Below are 15,940 nucleotides of genomic sequence, written 5' to 3' on the forward strand. Positions count from 1 at the left end.
TTATCAAAGCTACGCCTTCAAAATCCCCTCCACCCCTGCTGCCATCACCTCTTTTTAGTGCTAATCACACTATCATGAGTCAAAAAAGAAAAAAGAAAAAAAGCAAACCAGAAAAAGAGTCCAGGGTTGCTAATCTATATAAATGTTTTAAACAAAGCAAATACAGCTAATACCATGTCTTATTAAATTGAACCCTTCCTTACCAGAGTGATAAAAGGTGATAGGATCTACAAGACTGAATCCATTTTACACACTACTGTTCAAACTAATCCTCCCTGTGGTTCAGGGAACAAAGAATCCTGCAATGGGGAAAACAGGGGTCCTGCTTTTTATTCCCTGACTCTCCTGTGCTTGCTGGTCAAAGCAAAAGCCATTAATCGAATACTCTACACTGTATTCAGAGCCACAGCATCGTAAAGCAATTGGTGGTCTGGGCAACTAGCTATTAAAAAACAAATAGTCATTCTAGCTTTAGAATCTTCTCACATAGACAGAGTAACCACAGAGAAAGCATCAGCAAAAGGTAATAACTGGGCTGAGAGAACTTCTATTTCGGACCTCTGGCTTAGTTTTGAATTTAACTAAAGCTCTTTGAAAAGTTTTAATACTTTAAAATGTGAATTTTCTCTTCCTTGTGGAGCTACCCCAGTCAGTATTATTTTAACCTGGTGGACACTGTCATTTTCAAAAGATTTACAATAAATCCATCTACTAAAATCAAGGTCAAACTTTTCCCCTAATATTGAATATTAATCAATATGTACAAGAGTACAGTTGGCATAGTTATAATTTATTATACAGAAAATATATCAGTATTATTCCAAACTGTAAATTTTTCAAGACCCTATTATCTAAGGGATTTCTAAAATTTTTTCAACATCTTTAATGGCAACCCTTTCATATTCACTTAACTCCTTAAATTAAGTGTAATAAAGCTCAAAGTAACCTTTTGTTAATTATCAAGTATTGTGATGTGCTTAAGGTATGCTCATACAAGCAGAGGCAAAAGAACAGGAATGAATATGATGTATATCAGAGAGCCAGGGGTACTGACCCCAAGGGAGAACCAAGAATGGGGGTTTTCCATTCATTCATTAACAATTATTCATTCATTCATTCATTAACGATTATTTACGTTCATATTACTTTTACAACTGTGTGTAAAATTCAAGTATGAGTTCTTGACAGATGAAGAAAGAGTAAAAGAGACAGGAAAAGAGGGAGAAAGGGACAGAGGGAGGGACAGAGAGAGAGAGAGAGAGAGAAATGAATTATACAGTATCCTTTATTTAGTGAAAGAGTTTAGGAAAGACAGTTTTGGACAGTTTAGAATGACCATCTTTTCTAGGGGAAGAAAGTTTATTTACTGGAGATGTAAAAAAAAGAAAAGAAAAGTAGATTGGATTCAGAGTAAAGGATCAGTATGGAAGAATGGTAATGCTATTGCAAAGAAAACAAACATCCCATATCCAAGCGGAAGATCTCCAGCACCCAAGCAGATTTTGCAGAAAGATTAAAGCTGCATCTATAAAACTGGGAATCACCAGCTGAGAAGTGAGAAGCTATACTTATTATGGTGGTGAATGTAAAGAGTATAGTAGAGACTTAAGGGTTGGATTCTATAATTGACTAGTTTTGTCCATTCCTTTCTTGGTCACTGCCATTTATCCTCTTTGGTACTCACTGTTCAAACAAATGCTGATCCATTATTTTCCAGATTCTGTGGAGTACTGGAAAAGCACTGGTGAGATAGGAATGGTTCCAGTTTTCAACGAGTTTCCAGTATGGTGAGGATGACAAACTTAAACACATCATTGCTATGGAACCCCAGAAGCACAACAAGGCCAGCAGATGAAGGCCAGGAAGGTTCCCCTGAGGAAGTGAATGCAAATTGAGTCCTAAGGGAGGAGTAAGAGCCCCAAGTAAGGGGAGTAAAGTTACCAAATGAATGATGGCAGGGCAGCCAAGGAAGAGGAAACAAAGTGTAGAACATCATGTGTTTGTGTAGGGGAGGGTGGGTGCATAGAGCAGAGAGGATTGCAAGCAATTCAGTATTACTAAAGCTTTGAGTCAGGAAGTGGAAGCATATGTGAGATACTGGTCTAAATCATGGAGGGTTTCATATGCTCTGTTGAGAAATCTAAACCATATCCTCTGAGATAGATATATCACTTCAGCCATGGTGCAGGATGAACTAGAGAGGTAAAGATAGGAGCAAAGAAATCTAGAAGAGATGAGGACCTGAACTAAAGTAGTGATAATGGCAATGAAGATAGAGGGCAGGAATATGTCCAGGAAATATTTGCAAGGCAAAAATCTATGAGTCTACTAGCTGATGTTGAAGGAAAGTTGAAGGAGAAGCTAAGGATGGCTACAGACTTTCAGGTTAGATGACTATTTAAATGTCCATGTGATTAGCTGAAATAAAGAGTTCAGAAGAAGAAGCAGGTAATGTTGGTATTTTCTTAGGATAATAGAGGCAAAATACGCTAAGTTCAGTCTTGGATATTTTGACTTTCATGTAACCTGTTAGAAATCTAGTTCAACATTTTAATGCACGGCTAAAGCTCAAGCAAGAATCAGTGCTGGGTATATAAATCATCAGTAAACAAATAATAGATAAATATCAAAGTCAGGGGATGGAATTTCAGGAAGAATTTACTTTTCTATTTTACAGGTGAGATCTGCACAATTTCTTTTTATTCATGGCCCTGGTTGCTTTTGGACTCAGGGGGAAAAACACACCAAATTTATTTTCATTTTTTAAGATAATAGAAGACATTTAAAATAAAAAATAAAATAACAGAAGAATAAATGAAATTCTATGAAAAGTGTGCAGACAGAAACATGGGGATGCCAAAATTTACAAGGCATCTAGGAAAAGATCAGACTGGAAAGAGGCAGAAGAGCAAGCATTAGAGAAGCCGGTGTTTTTAACTTTTACACTCACAAGATGATAAATGATGCTTTTCTTTCCTTGCTTACTCTTCACATTCTAGACTGATATATTTTTTAAACTGAAGTCAATATACCATTGCTGTAATGCTTAAGTATAAGGAACCCTAGAAAACAAAAGTTGAATGGTGGTAAAGGTTTATTTGTGCTGATTCCTGTGGCATTTCTCCATGATGAATCCAGTAGCAGTTCTTTGATAGCATACATTTTGTGATTTTTGCAGCTTTCCCTGAAATGAACTCAACATCTTTCTCAGGCATTACAGTCATTATGCAAAGTCTGTAGATGGCTCTTTCACTGCTGTCTAAGTTCTTAACTATTTATTAAGTGCTCATCCAACTTAATCATGGCACATTCTGCTTCTCCTACAGAAAATTAGTCGAAGGAAGATGTGTATGCCACCTCCTAGGTGAGCTCTGGAAACAAATTACAAAGTCACGAAGGTTTTCCCTGGAAATGATCTTCAGACAAAACATTCATATTTTTATAAATATTTTCATCAATATTTATTTGGCTATTTTGAACATATGTGTTGGAAGGCAGGGAAATGGATCACTTGGTAGAATGTATGATGACTTCTAGAATGTAGATTCCTAAATTCACTAAGTTAAAAGATTTTTTACTAAAGTCCAAGTTCATACTTCATTTGTCTTTGTCACCCCCACCTAGTGCCTGACACAGTGTTTTGTAAATGGTAGATATCCCACCAGTTGTATTATGCTGCAGCTACTGAATTATTTTCAAGTATATTATATTTATCTTATTGTTGGCTTGGAAGATTCAAACTATACATTTTATAATTTTATCACTATATTTATAATATTTTCACACCTCCACTTAGCTGTTAGATTAATTCAAATATTGATCACCCCTGGTTTACTTAAGTATTGTTTCACTATCTGGTGAAGTTGAAAAAGACTTTTGACAGGAGGTCTCTTGCTGTCCTCTAGGACTTTGTCAGTTATGCAGTTGGTCTGCAGTCTTGAACAACTGTCTTTCCTGGTCTCAGAAATTTAGGCAACCTACCAATAATCTGACCCAATTGTATTTGAGAAAAGGGAATATTGGTTTTATTGTCTCCTAATCTCTGTGAAAACACTTCCTTCTGTCTGGACAATTTTCTTTGTGCATCAACACCCTTATTCACCCAAGAGTCTTTGTACCCTATCAATTTTCTTATTCTGACTTTTTGACTTTGTATTCTTACTTAAAGATTTCATAAATATTTTTTAAGTGATAGTAATTTTCAAGAGAATTTGCCTTCAGTAGACAGCAGGCCATATTTTAGTAGGGTGGGTAATGTACTACTGCTGCTTTTTTGTTCTGGTATTTCATGATAGAATGAAAAAGAGTAGAGAGGAGAGTGGAGAGACCGCCAACACTCGCGAGCTGGTGGAGCTGTTAAGGGAGGGATTAATAGGTGAGGTTTTCAGAGGTGATGAAGAAGAGAGCCCAATGCTACTGAAAATTAGTCCTTGGGCCCCCTTTATCTATATGTCTTAGGTCTGACTGCTGCTTTACATTTAAACAAGGTTTTGTGACTTTCAAAGCTTTTTTATGTACATTTTCTCTTTCTGGCTTCTAACAGATGGATGTTATACAAAGTCGAATAATGAAGTGCGATCTTGAATACCTGCTAATATGTTATTATATTATTTTTTTCCTAATGAAGTTCCTTTACAGATGGAAATTATTTTGCTTGTCTTAAAGAGTTAAGAATAGGCTCTGGTTTAAGTTCCAGCTCTAAAATAGAAAGACGCATCTAGGTCAGACCTGGTAAACATTAGGCTCTCATTGACTATGCTGCAAATGACATTTTTGTTAAAGATACAAAGTTGAGACACTTCATAATGGTATTTAGGGAAATGTTAACAATACCTTTGTTTTTAGCCTACATATCTTTGCCTTAGGAACTAAATAATGGAAAGAGAGAGAGCACAAAGCAAATAACCTTATTTGGTATTAATTCTGCAATGCTATCAAAGTCTTATTTTTCAAATTGGCATAGACTTGTTTTAAGCTAAGAAAATCTCTATTGATGTTTATTGAAACAGTACAGCTAAAATCAATATGTTTCTTACGAGATAATGCAAGAAACACTTGAGAAGTATGTGGAGGAATTTTTTCTGAATTTGGAAAGAAGTCTCAGCTGTTATGAACTGAAACAAATCTAGAACTGTAAATTCTGATTCCTGTTTCTATATCTTTCATTGTAGATCAAGTCACAATCTTGGCATATTGTTTCTTTTTAAAAATTGGGCAAAATCAATCTATTTATAAAAATTTAACTGAAAAATAGAATGCTTTATATATGTTATCCTTTAAAGTTATGTTTAGGTGTACCTGGATTATTTACAGCCAAGAACTAAAATACAAATTGGAAAATAGTTTTTTGCATTTTTATATCTTATATGTGGTAAAACCAAGATTAACAAGTTAATTTACAATGGCAACCACATAACCAGTCATTTTAGAACCAGAAAATGTAATGCATCAAGCTTGTATTCCTTTTCCTCTAGGGGAATTTAGCAGAAACATGTTTCTCAGAACCTAAGAGATTGTTAAAAGAAACATCCTTAGAATTATGGTCATGTCTTCTCTAAACAGAGGTATCTCTGAAGAGCATGTTTAGTATGGAGGAGTGAGAGGGTAACAGCTAGTTGATGATTCTTTATAGTACTTTGGAATCGAAGGGGCACAGTAACAAATTCTTGTAGACAACAGCTGCTGTAGGTTACAGGTATGCATCATAGCAATAGTAATGGTAATGACCACATGAACAATATCGCCCACTGTGCTTCCTTCCTATGTGAAAATAATAATGGGAAACACATGGTAAAAATTCAAATATGATGATTGTCCATTTACTAGCTATTCATACAGATTATTCCAAATTGTATTTTCTGATTGAATGGCTATTCCATGAGGAAGGAAGGGAGAGAGGGAAAGAGAGAGGGTGTGAACCAACCTTGTAAGATTGCATTAATGCTTTGAACTGGTATCATAAACAATAGGCAGAATTGGATTATTATCAAGAAATCAGAACAGGAACTCTAGAGAGCATTTCTCTTTATATCTAGTATGGGGAAAACAAACATATTCAGACATCCAGAGAGTTGGGCCATGAGCACCATGGGAAACTGACATCAGTTTATGGAGCTTCAGAAATGAAAAATAAAGAAAAATAAATGAAAAGAAGTGTGGGGTACAGAGAAACCACTGTAACTGATGGAAGATACAAATGAGCCCTTTGAGGACTAGCAAGAGTTAAACCTGTCATAGCAGGGAGTCAAACAGTCATTCATCCTTTTAACAAATATGAATTAAACACTTCCTGCATGCCAGAGACCACCCTAACGTTAGTAATTCAGAAGTGAACTATACAAAGTCATTGTTCCCAGAAACTTAATCTAATGGGTAAGCCCGATGTAACTGGTAAATAAATAAATATACAATATATTATTAGGCATTTTAAGTGTTATGAAGAAAAATAAATAGATTAAGGAGTTGGAGAATAACTGAGGCATATTTTAAGTGATCTCCTCTTCGAGGAGATGATACTAGGGACAACCTTGAATGAAACGAGGAAGGAAATTCATGACATTCTCTTCCCCTGCATTTTTGAATAGATGCAGGGGAAGAGAATTTCATGAAGAGGAAAGAAGAAGTCTACAGTCCTGGACAGGCAGGAAGAAGTGTGACAGGAGAGGTCATCAAAGATACAGACAGGAAAGATTACGGAGCATCTGTAATTTATCCTAAGTGTGATGCAAGTTCACTGGAGAGTTTTGAGCAGGGGGAGACATGATTTGAGAGATACTGATCTGTTTTCTGACTGAGGAATGCATTTTTAGAAAGGTAAGAGTGGAAGAGGGAAACCATTCGATAGTTATTGCAGAAATCAGGGAGAGAAATAATGGCTTGAACTAGAAAGGTGGTGATGGAGCTGTAGTGAGACATGACGGGATTCTGGATATATCTTGGGGATGGAGTTCATTTCTGAACATGTTAAATTTGAATGAAATTAAAATAATGATGACATGAGATACTGCTATACAGTCACCTTACTTCCCTTATTTTTCATCCTGACACACAGCTAAACTGTATTTCCCAATTTCCCCTGCAATCAGATTGGGTCATGTGACTGGATACTGGTTAGTGGAATGAAGGTAGAGCTGATATACAGCACTTCTAGCCTTAGCTCTGAAAACAATTCCACATACTCTTCCATCTGCTGGCACTCTTTCCTCATCTACCAGAGGTTGCAGAGGATCTCCTCAAAGACTCCAAGAAAAGAAACGGACCCCATTTAATTCTGGTAATATTAGTCATAATAATAATGATGATAATAAAGTAAACCTTTTTATAGAGACTGTAAGGCATTGTTTTATGTTCACATAAGTTATTTGATACTTCTGATGACACTAGTAGCACCATTATCTTCATTTTACAGATGAAGTTATCTCTGTGAAAATGCCTGATAGACAGTTGTTAAATGCAGAATTTAAGTAGTGGGGCACAGTGGCTTGGAGCTTGGAACAGAGTCACACAGATGTGAGTTCTGATCCTGGCTCCACTGATTACCAGTAGTATGATCTTCTGCAAATCATTGAACTTTTCTAGCTCTCAGGGGTTTTTTTTGTACCTATAAAATGAGGACAATATCTACATAAGCAGTTGTGAGAATGGGATAATTTGTAAGCATATTGTACATTTTTTTGCAAAAATTGCTTTATAAATAATAACTGGTATTATTATTATTGTTTTATAAGTTGGAGATGTCTTTAAGAACAAAGCAAAAATTCAGTGATAAGATTTAGGCCAAAATGGCAGAACTAAGAGGCCATCTGACTATATAAAATAACCCTGTCCCACAGGAAAGAATCAGCTCAAAACATGACATGGACTCGTGAGAATCAGGGAACCAGGGACATATATCCTTCCAGCTGTCAACATAACCCTTTTCTATTTTTGCCACTTGGAAAAGAAAAAAAAATTGGCTTAATTTTGTTTTCCCAAAAAGAGGATCCTGAGACGAGGATTCAGCTTATTTGGGAGATGATCTCAGGAAACAGAAGTGAAGGTGAGAAAGGAATGGGAAGAAACCTAATAAAGTTTATTTTATAAAGTTTATAAAGTAAGTTATTGAACTGGTTCTACTGTGGGCAAATGAACTCAGTCCCACTGAGGACCCTCTGTGGAATGGTGTAGTCTGCACCTCAGGATCATCTATCCAAAGGACAGAGTCTGGGGCGTTCATCTTTCACCTTATTGGCTGAGAGTTGCCACTCAGAGGTTAATGCCTCCTCCGAAGCCCTCTACCTCAGCACTTTCAGAATGTCCTGTGTTTGGGGTGAGTGACCTACAAGACTACATAAAAAGTCCTGAGGCAAAGACATGGCAGGCAAGAACTTGGAATGCGATGTGGTCAGTGTGCAAAGGAGCTTTCTACCAGGGCCACAGTTAATGTCACAGCTGCACCAAAGGACAGGTTTTGGGTGGATGTGGAAAATCAGCTTCTCCTTAGGATCACCTGTCTATAAGTATTAAACTTTCCATACTCAACACCATACCTATAATAGGTGAAAGATAATGGGACTCAGTGAGTTGGATCCAAGAGGAAACTAGTAATTCACTTGGATCTAGATTTCTGAATGCTTTTGCACAAGAAGGTGGTAGTTGTACCATATTAAAAAGGTTCCTTAATAAAACACATTTTGGAAATCTTGACTTAAAAGTGTTAAACAAATATCATCAGCCTAGAATTTTTCTCATCCTTTAATATGGGAAGAGTTACAGGGAATACTAAAAGGGATATATAGCATTTGGCATTTAAAAAATCTATTTAAATGCTTGTTAACTTTTCATGATACACTATTGACATTTCTCAGAACAGTGTTTTGGAGAATCTATTTGAGGAAGTATTCAATAGGACTGTATTGTCTGACAGAATAATAAAGATAACCTTCCTTGTAATGTAAGTGGAAGGAAGTTCTAAGGGATTCACAAGCAAATTATTAGGCTTGGTAAAGACAGTCTCTGGAAATACGAAAATAAGGGCCTGTGTTATATGACCACCTCAAAAGAGGACACCTTTCTACTTTCCTGTTCAGATTTGACCTGGGTGTGAGAGGTGAGGAGGAGGGGTGCACAGATGCTACTGCTTTACTCTTAACCTCTCTTTTCTCTTTCACTTAGGCTTTTAACTCAACATCCCAGCTGATGGCTCCCAAATTTTGACTGTGCCAGAATCTCTTGAAGTGTATGTGAATCAGATTGACCCCTTACTCCAGGAATTCAATTCTCTTTACATCAGTCTTTAAATAAATGTAATAAGCTCTGAAATGATACAAAATGGGAAAGTGAGACAAACTGTAAAGGACAGGAAGGCTCTAACAGAGAGTCTAAAGAGGACTTTAAAATGTGATTCAGGGCTTCCCTGGTGGCACAGTGGTTGAGAGTCCGCCTGCCGATGCAGAGGACACGGGTTCGTGCCCCGGTCCGGGAAGTTCCCACATGCCGCGGAGCGGCTGGGCCCGTGAGCCATGGCCGCTGAGCCTGCGCGTCCGGAGCCTGTGCTCCGCAACGGGAGAGGCCACGACAGTGAGAGGCCCGCATACCGCAAAAAAAAAAAAAAAAAAAAAAAAAAAAAAATGTGATTCAGCTTGGAAAATTTTCAATTAATACAATGAAGAGAAATTGATCAAGATGCTAAGTTTCAAATGTCAGGAGAACCTTAGAGATCAGTAAAATTAAAGAGAAATGTGTGTGCAGCAAAGGAATAGTAGAAACAGTTTACAGCATGACATGAAAATTCTTTGCCAAGGTTACTTTGATCACTGTGAAAGAAATAATATAATGAAGAACACTTGTGTAACTTGGTACTCTGTTTTAATGATCAAGCTAAAGCAAAAATCTCAAGATATAACTATGTGGAACAGTCATGTAGCTTAAGCCCATGTGTCCATACATTTGCCAATCATATCAGTTCTGGCAGACAGAATCACAATTTTATGCAACTTAAGTGAGCAACGGAAGTCTAAATTAGCAAGCTCGAGCGCAGTAACAAGAAGAAAAAGAACGTAGAGTAAAGCATGATATTTGAAACCTGGTCAAGGAACGGGTCAAGAAGGAACCCTGGAAGTCTGAAAATAAAGGATACCATGATATCTGGAAACCTTTCAGTGAGGATCAAGATTTTTTAGCATGTTCTAACTAAATGAAAGCTGTTTAGGAAAACCACTGAGGACAAATCTCATCATCATTATTCCCACCATCTGGAATACTCTTCCTTCCTAGGCTGGCAAGGAGCCAGCATCTCTCAGCTTCGGTACCGCCTTCTCAGCAGCCGTGAGCTTGGTTTCCACTGCTCTCAGAGGTTTCTTCCCCTCTGTCACAGAACTTAACTATTTTTCATTTTTCTCATAAAGCTGTTAACTACTTAAACACAGGGTCTGTGACTTTTCACATTTTGCATACCTGCAATCAATAGAGAGTTAAGGTTCTTAGTAAGTACTTAATAAATGATTAGTAATAGAGTGAAAGAATAATGGGTGAACAATTTAATGGTGACTGGAATTAAAGTTAGACTTTGGAAAACATGTGAGAGATACTAGCTTTTGAAATAAAAGTCAATTAAACAAACCAAAGCCCAAACTTTAGTTTTGACCTAGGCAGCCAGAATAACTTTGTTTTCTTTATTTCACTTGAAATACCACAAAATATTTAAAACTGATAAGTGCAGTTTTAAAATAGATTGTTTATCATTTCCATACCTTCTCAAAATTCACACTTTGGCTATTTGAGAGTTTAAATTGAAAATAATCTTATAATATTGAAACATCTGCTAATTTGTTTTTAAAAATCAGGTATGTTTCTTTTAATGGCCTTTGACATACTAATAAAAATTTAATCTCTGATAAAAGGTCTTACTGGAAAGGGAGTAACACATAGTGGTTAAGCATGTGGCCTCTAGAGAGACTGTCTGGGTTTGAACTGGGTCTACCATCTAGTGGCTGTTTGAGTTTTGACTAATTATTCAGCTTCTTTATGCCTCTATTTTTTCACCCATAAAGCAATAATAATAATGATACCTGACAGTTTTTATAAGAATTAAATGAAGTTATACACGTATTGACAGAAATAATCAATAACCAGTCTATAATAAGAATAGAAAAGAGTTGTATTCAATCCAAACTGAGGATTATGGCCCAGGAGACAGCCTCTAAAATAGTTCTGAGGAACTATTCCAAAGGAGCATGGTTTTCAGCATAGTCTTTTTTGGGGGGTAGGGGAGGGTTACAAAAAGAAGTACTTTTAATTTAATGCTGCCTTAGTGAAAAGACCAAACCATCTGCAATTTAATACTTATTCTTTTTCATCCAAACCATTCTTTTCAAATACGGAAGCCAAGTCATCGTTTTTAATGATCAGTACTTGAAGTTCCAAGGAGAAAAGAGAAATAGGTTGCCAAACTGGAAATTCCAAATGTAGAAAAAGGATAAACCACAAACACCTGAAGATTCAAAGGATAAAATGTTTACTGGCTACAATTTTCTTACTTAGAACAACAGACAGTTCCTGGAACATCTTGCTTAGAAGAGTTGTGGTAGACCTAGAGAACACCACCTCTATTCCTACATATCTTTGTGACAGGAATGTATTACAAGAGAGTAAAGTCCTGAGGTCTAATCATTAATCTCTCATCAGCACAGTCTTATATCTTGTCAGAACAAAGAATATCAACCATGACAGGATACATCCCTTCAAAGTTTCCCCCAAAAAAGACAAATCAGCACGTACACAGCGAGTCAGTATGGCCTTGGTGCCTGGGAAGGGAGCCTTATATAGAAGGACTCCTGGCACTGATGTCCCAGGAAGGGAGGCATTTTTCTCTATCTTCGAAAGGGACATTCCTTGCTTATGGACAATTCCTTGCTTTTCTTCAATGGTTAAAGCAGATGTACTATGTACATTTAATAAGCCACAAAACAGGCTCCTCTAGTTAGCATAAAGTTTAACTTAAATCCTGTATAGGCCAGCATGACTTCCACATACCTCAATATGTGAAAATGTCTTCTATCACATGCAAAACATATAATTCTGTCTCTTACATAAGTTAAACATTCAATAAATACTAGTATCACTTGACCATTGGTATAATCAGTAAATGTCTACCACACTATTTGCAGATGTTATATGTATTACCCAGAAAACCCAAAAACTGAAATATAAACTGTGAAAATTCTTGCTGAGCTGACCTCTCTCCTCAGGACTCTCACAGGCTGGTCCTGTTCTCATGCTGGGCCATCATACATATAGTCTCTACTTCTTGGTCCTGCTCTATAAGTTACAATGCTAAAATCTGAGGAAATACTTTCCCCTAATCTTAGTTAAACTCTGTTGTTAGGCCACAAGACACAATGGCTTTACACTTCCCAATTTTTGCTGTGCCTCTAGTGATATTACTTTTTTATTTAACTTATGCTTTAATATTTTTTGACCTTCTATCAGTTCTGGGAGCAGATAATACATAAAGGGAATGTTGGTCAGAACACAACTGAGTGATGGTGCAATGCCATGCCCTCAAATAGAGTCCTTTCCTCATTCACAAACTGGGTTCCCCACATCTATCTTGTTTCCTTGAATTCTTCCTCAGCCCTGACTGGGAAAAATGGGAGGCCACTGTTTTAAAATGTTAGATGGTCTTAGACCTGGGCCCAGCTTATACCCAGAGACCATCTCATCAGGGTTTGTCCTATCAGGTTACAAGGACCCCCCTGGTAAATGACACTGGAGTCAACATTGCCCAAACAATCCTGGATATACACAAATTCTGAATACATATACAGCTTAGACCCTGACTCTGAATTCTCTCTATATAAGCATCTTATCATCCATCCTGGGGTCATTAGAAGCATAATACAATATGGAAAAGACATTCATCTGGTATTTGAAACTTGGACCCCCAAAAATCACCTCCATCACAAAACAGAAATAGGCTGTCAGTTTTTCTATTGTGATTTTCATTTCCTTATTTCTAAAATGAGGATATTCGTTTATTTTCTATCAATTTTATAGAGTTCTCATAAGAATCAAATGAGATAACATAAAAAATAATAAGGCTTGAAAATGTAAGGTGTCAGCATAGTAGAGTAGGAGGAACATCAATCTTCAAGTCAGAGTGACCAGGGTTTGTAGTGACATTCTGGCCCTGTATAGGGGGATTAAATTGAAATTGAGCAAGTTTCCAAATCATGTAAGCCTCATTCATAAAAAGGGAACTTAAATGGTTTCCTCTTGGAGTTTCATAATGTTTAGATGAGAAGTACCAGAAGCACCAGGCAAAGTTTCTAGAACTTAGAATGCATCCACTAGCAGCTGTCTGTCTCTTCCTCCAAAACAAATTAAACAATTATACAAACATTAAATATATTTTTCATTATATAAATATGCCAAGAGAACAAATGCATGGCCTTTAGTTATATAATGTGTTTTATTTTGATATATCCTTTGAAATAATCATCCTTTGAGTCATTCTTTTTCCTTTTAAGTCTTTGACTTACCTGGTCATGTTTTCAGGGCAAAACAGAAAATCTAATTTATTTTTTTAGTTTTTATTTTTCTGTAAACAAATCCTAAATAATTCTATTACTCCTTTTCAGCGTCTACATTTCCTTCAGTTTCAGTGTTTTTCTTTGACCCTGAGAATAAAGCTCTTCTACATGATGTTTTAGAGATTGTACCCATGAATTCCCAAGGATCCCTTGTCATATCATTTGTTAAAACTCCTTTTACTTGCAAAGCACACTGTGTGTTTTTTTCTTTCACCTCCTTCATGAGATCTTAATTTTTCCTGCTTCATCTATAGACTCTTGATGAGGTAACAGTAAAAGAAAAGGCAAAATTTAGTATTTTATTGAACAAGACTTCCCAAACTTGAAAATATGAAATTATCTTTGTGAAATGCATCTTTATTTCTTACAAAGATACTCAAGGTAGGGGTCATGTTTTATCCTTCTATGCAGCAAGCAAATTTTAAAGTTTCAAATATAATAGCATAGACACATGCTGGGTTCTGTTAAAAAGAATCATGGTATCAATTTGATTTATTCTGTGGGTTTTGAAAATACACTTAAAGAAGCGTATCACAATATATGTGATCATGTATTCAATAAATACAATATGCTTTTCAAAAACACCTTCTTTGTTTCATAGCTAACCTTGTTGATATCATGCATATCACACCAGGAATATTCTTTTATCTCTCCATATGAACCCTTGTAACCTTCAGTAGCTATACACTTCAAGGAGGTAAAATACCTTGAAAATAACATACTTATAAAAGGCTGTACACCTTCCTATTCTGCAATCTCTCTCAGTCTCTTTGAAAAGTTTCATTTAAATGTCTATACTAATGATGTTTATATGTGGGTGTCTTTTTTCAATTTCAGGGCGGCTGAATGAACTTCCTTAAAAGTACTAAAACTCAAGTGTGACTGAATTAATTAAGGACATTGGTAAGGACATTGGTAAGGACAGTATGAATAGAATTTATGAAGAGGTTTTTACGAAGCTATGGCTTGAAAACTGTACTTCTGATGCAAGACGGTTTGTCATGAATCTATGTCCCTACTGATACTAGGAGAGATAAAGTCTCTATGTTCCCACACTGAAATGAGCTAAATGCATTTTATAATGTTACACATGCATATTTTACATATATATTCTATAGGGGCCACTTCTAATTATTATAACTTAATATAAAATGCTTTTGTATTTATGCATTGGACCTTCCAATCATGTTTACAGTCACCAGTACTGAGCAGGAACTTTAAAATTCCAAGACTAGGCCCTGAGTAGAATCTTGATTAGACTTATACAGGTAAACTTACAGATTGGAGAGCAGACACAAGCTGTGTCTGTGTGCCATATTTTAATGGAAGTTTGCAGTAATCCATGCAAGAATGAACCGTATTTCCCAAGTTCTTGCAGAGCTAATGGTTTACTGTATTTAATATTTGAGGTTAACCTAAATCATGATATGTTTTGAATATGCCAGTGCAAAAACAAAATGGTGGATATTTCAAATACAGGCAACCAATTTACATAAGACAAATAAAACTTAACTCCAAATTCGTTAACATTCACTATATCTTTAAATAAAAGTTAGCTTTGGAAGCTTCACTGGACACCACAGAGAGGCTCTAGGTCCACAGAGACTATTAGTCAATAATAGGCCCGGCAGCCACAGTCAGCTGGAGCTTCTGTACTGCACACATGGTAAACTATGGCTATAGTGTGTGATGCATTCCCAGGAGACAGGACACTCAGAATAATAGGGTTTACTGAATTTTTAAAATATGATTCAAAACTCCTTTGATCAGTTTACTAAAAGATCAGCATTGCCTAGAACCATAAAATAATAACAATGTGTGAATTTTCTCCTCCTTTGGCTCCTTAGGGGCATTTCAGTTGTTAATATTGAATTTTGAGGAGGTGCATAAAGCAAATATAATCCTTCCCAGGTGCAATCTAACTGCAGCTGACATCAGTCAAGGGAATAGCAGGAAATTTCTCTTATTTTTACTTTGAATGACACTTTCCATACTGTTTTTCTTATAGCTATAGAATAAACATCATAAAATAACTGGACTCTTAGACCAAAACTGGTGTAATCTATAATCTGGGGTATATATATATATAGCTCAGTCCAACAAACACAAACATTGTAGTCATGGTTTTAGTTCTGTGGCATATTCACTCAGTTGGTCAGCATAGTGGTAATAAGGTCTGTCAAAGAACAAAGCCTCTATTGACTAAATTTTGCATCCTTGCATGCCAGCATGCATCTTTCAAGATAAAGTGTCAATGACAAAATGAACCTACCTAGCAAGGGTTGACAGATCTCTCCCAAAACATGTCCCATAAACACACACACACACACACACACACGCACACACACATTACAGAAGGTCAGCAACTT

At 36.3% G+C, this 15,940-nt stretch overlaps 1 protein-coding gene across 12 annotated transcripts in view; it reads right to left on the reverse strand.

Annotated features, from left to right (window-relative positions):
- The window catches only part of LOC307186545 (uncharacterized protein), a 1,017,825-nt gene that overhangs the window by 558,765 nt on the left and 443,120 nt on the right, over positions 1–15,940 (reverse strand). The window contains exon 4 of one of the 12 annotated variants that reach the window (XM_079921777.1): positions 9,183–10,434. The exons of the other annotated variants lie outside the window; for them this stretch is intronic. Within the exon in view, the coding sequence (XP_079777903.1) occupies positions 10,420–10,434 (15 nt within the window). The 3' untranslated portion in view covers positions 9,183–10,419. Of the gene's footprint in view, positions 1–9,182; positions 10,435–15,940 lie in introns of those variants that run through there. 12 annotated transcript variants of the gene reach the window in all.

Source organism: Stenella coeruleoalba (genome assembly GCF_951394435.1).
Source record: "Stenella coeruleoalba genome assembly, chromosome: 5".
Lineage (NCBI taxonomy): Eukaryota > Metazoa > Chordata > Mammalia > Artiodactyla > Delphinidae > Stenella > Stenella coeruleoalba.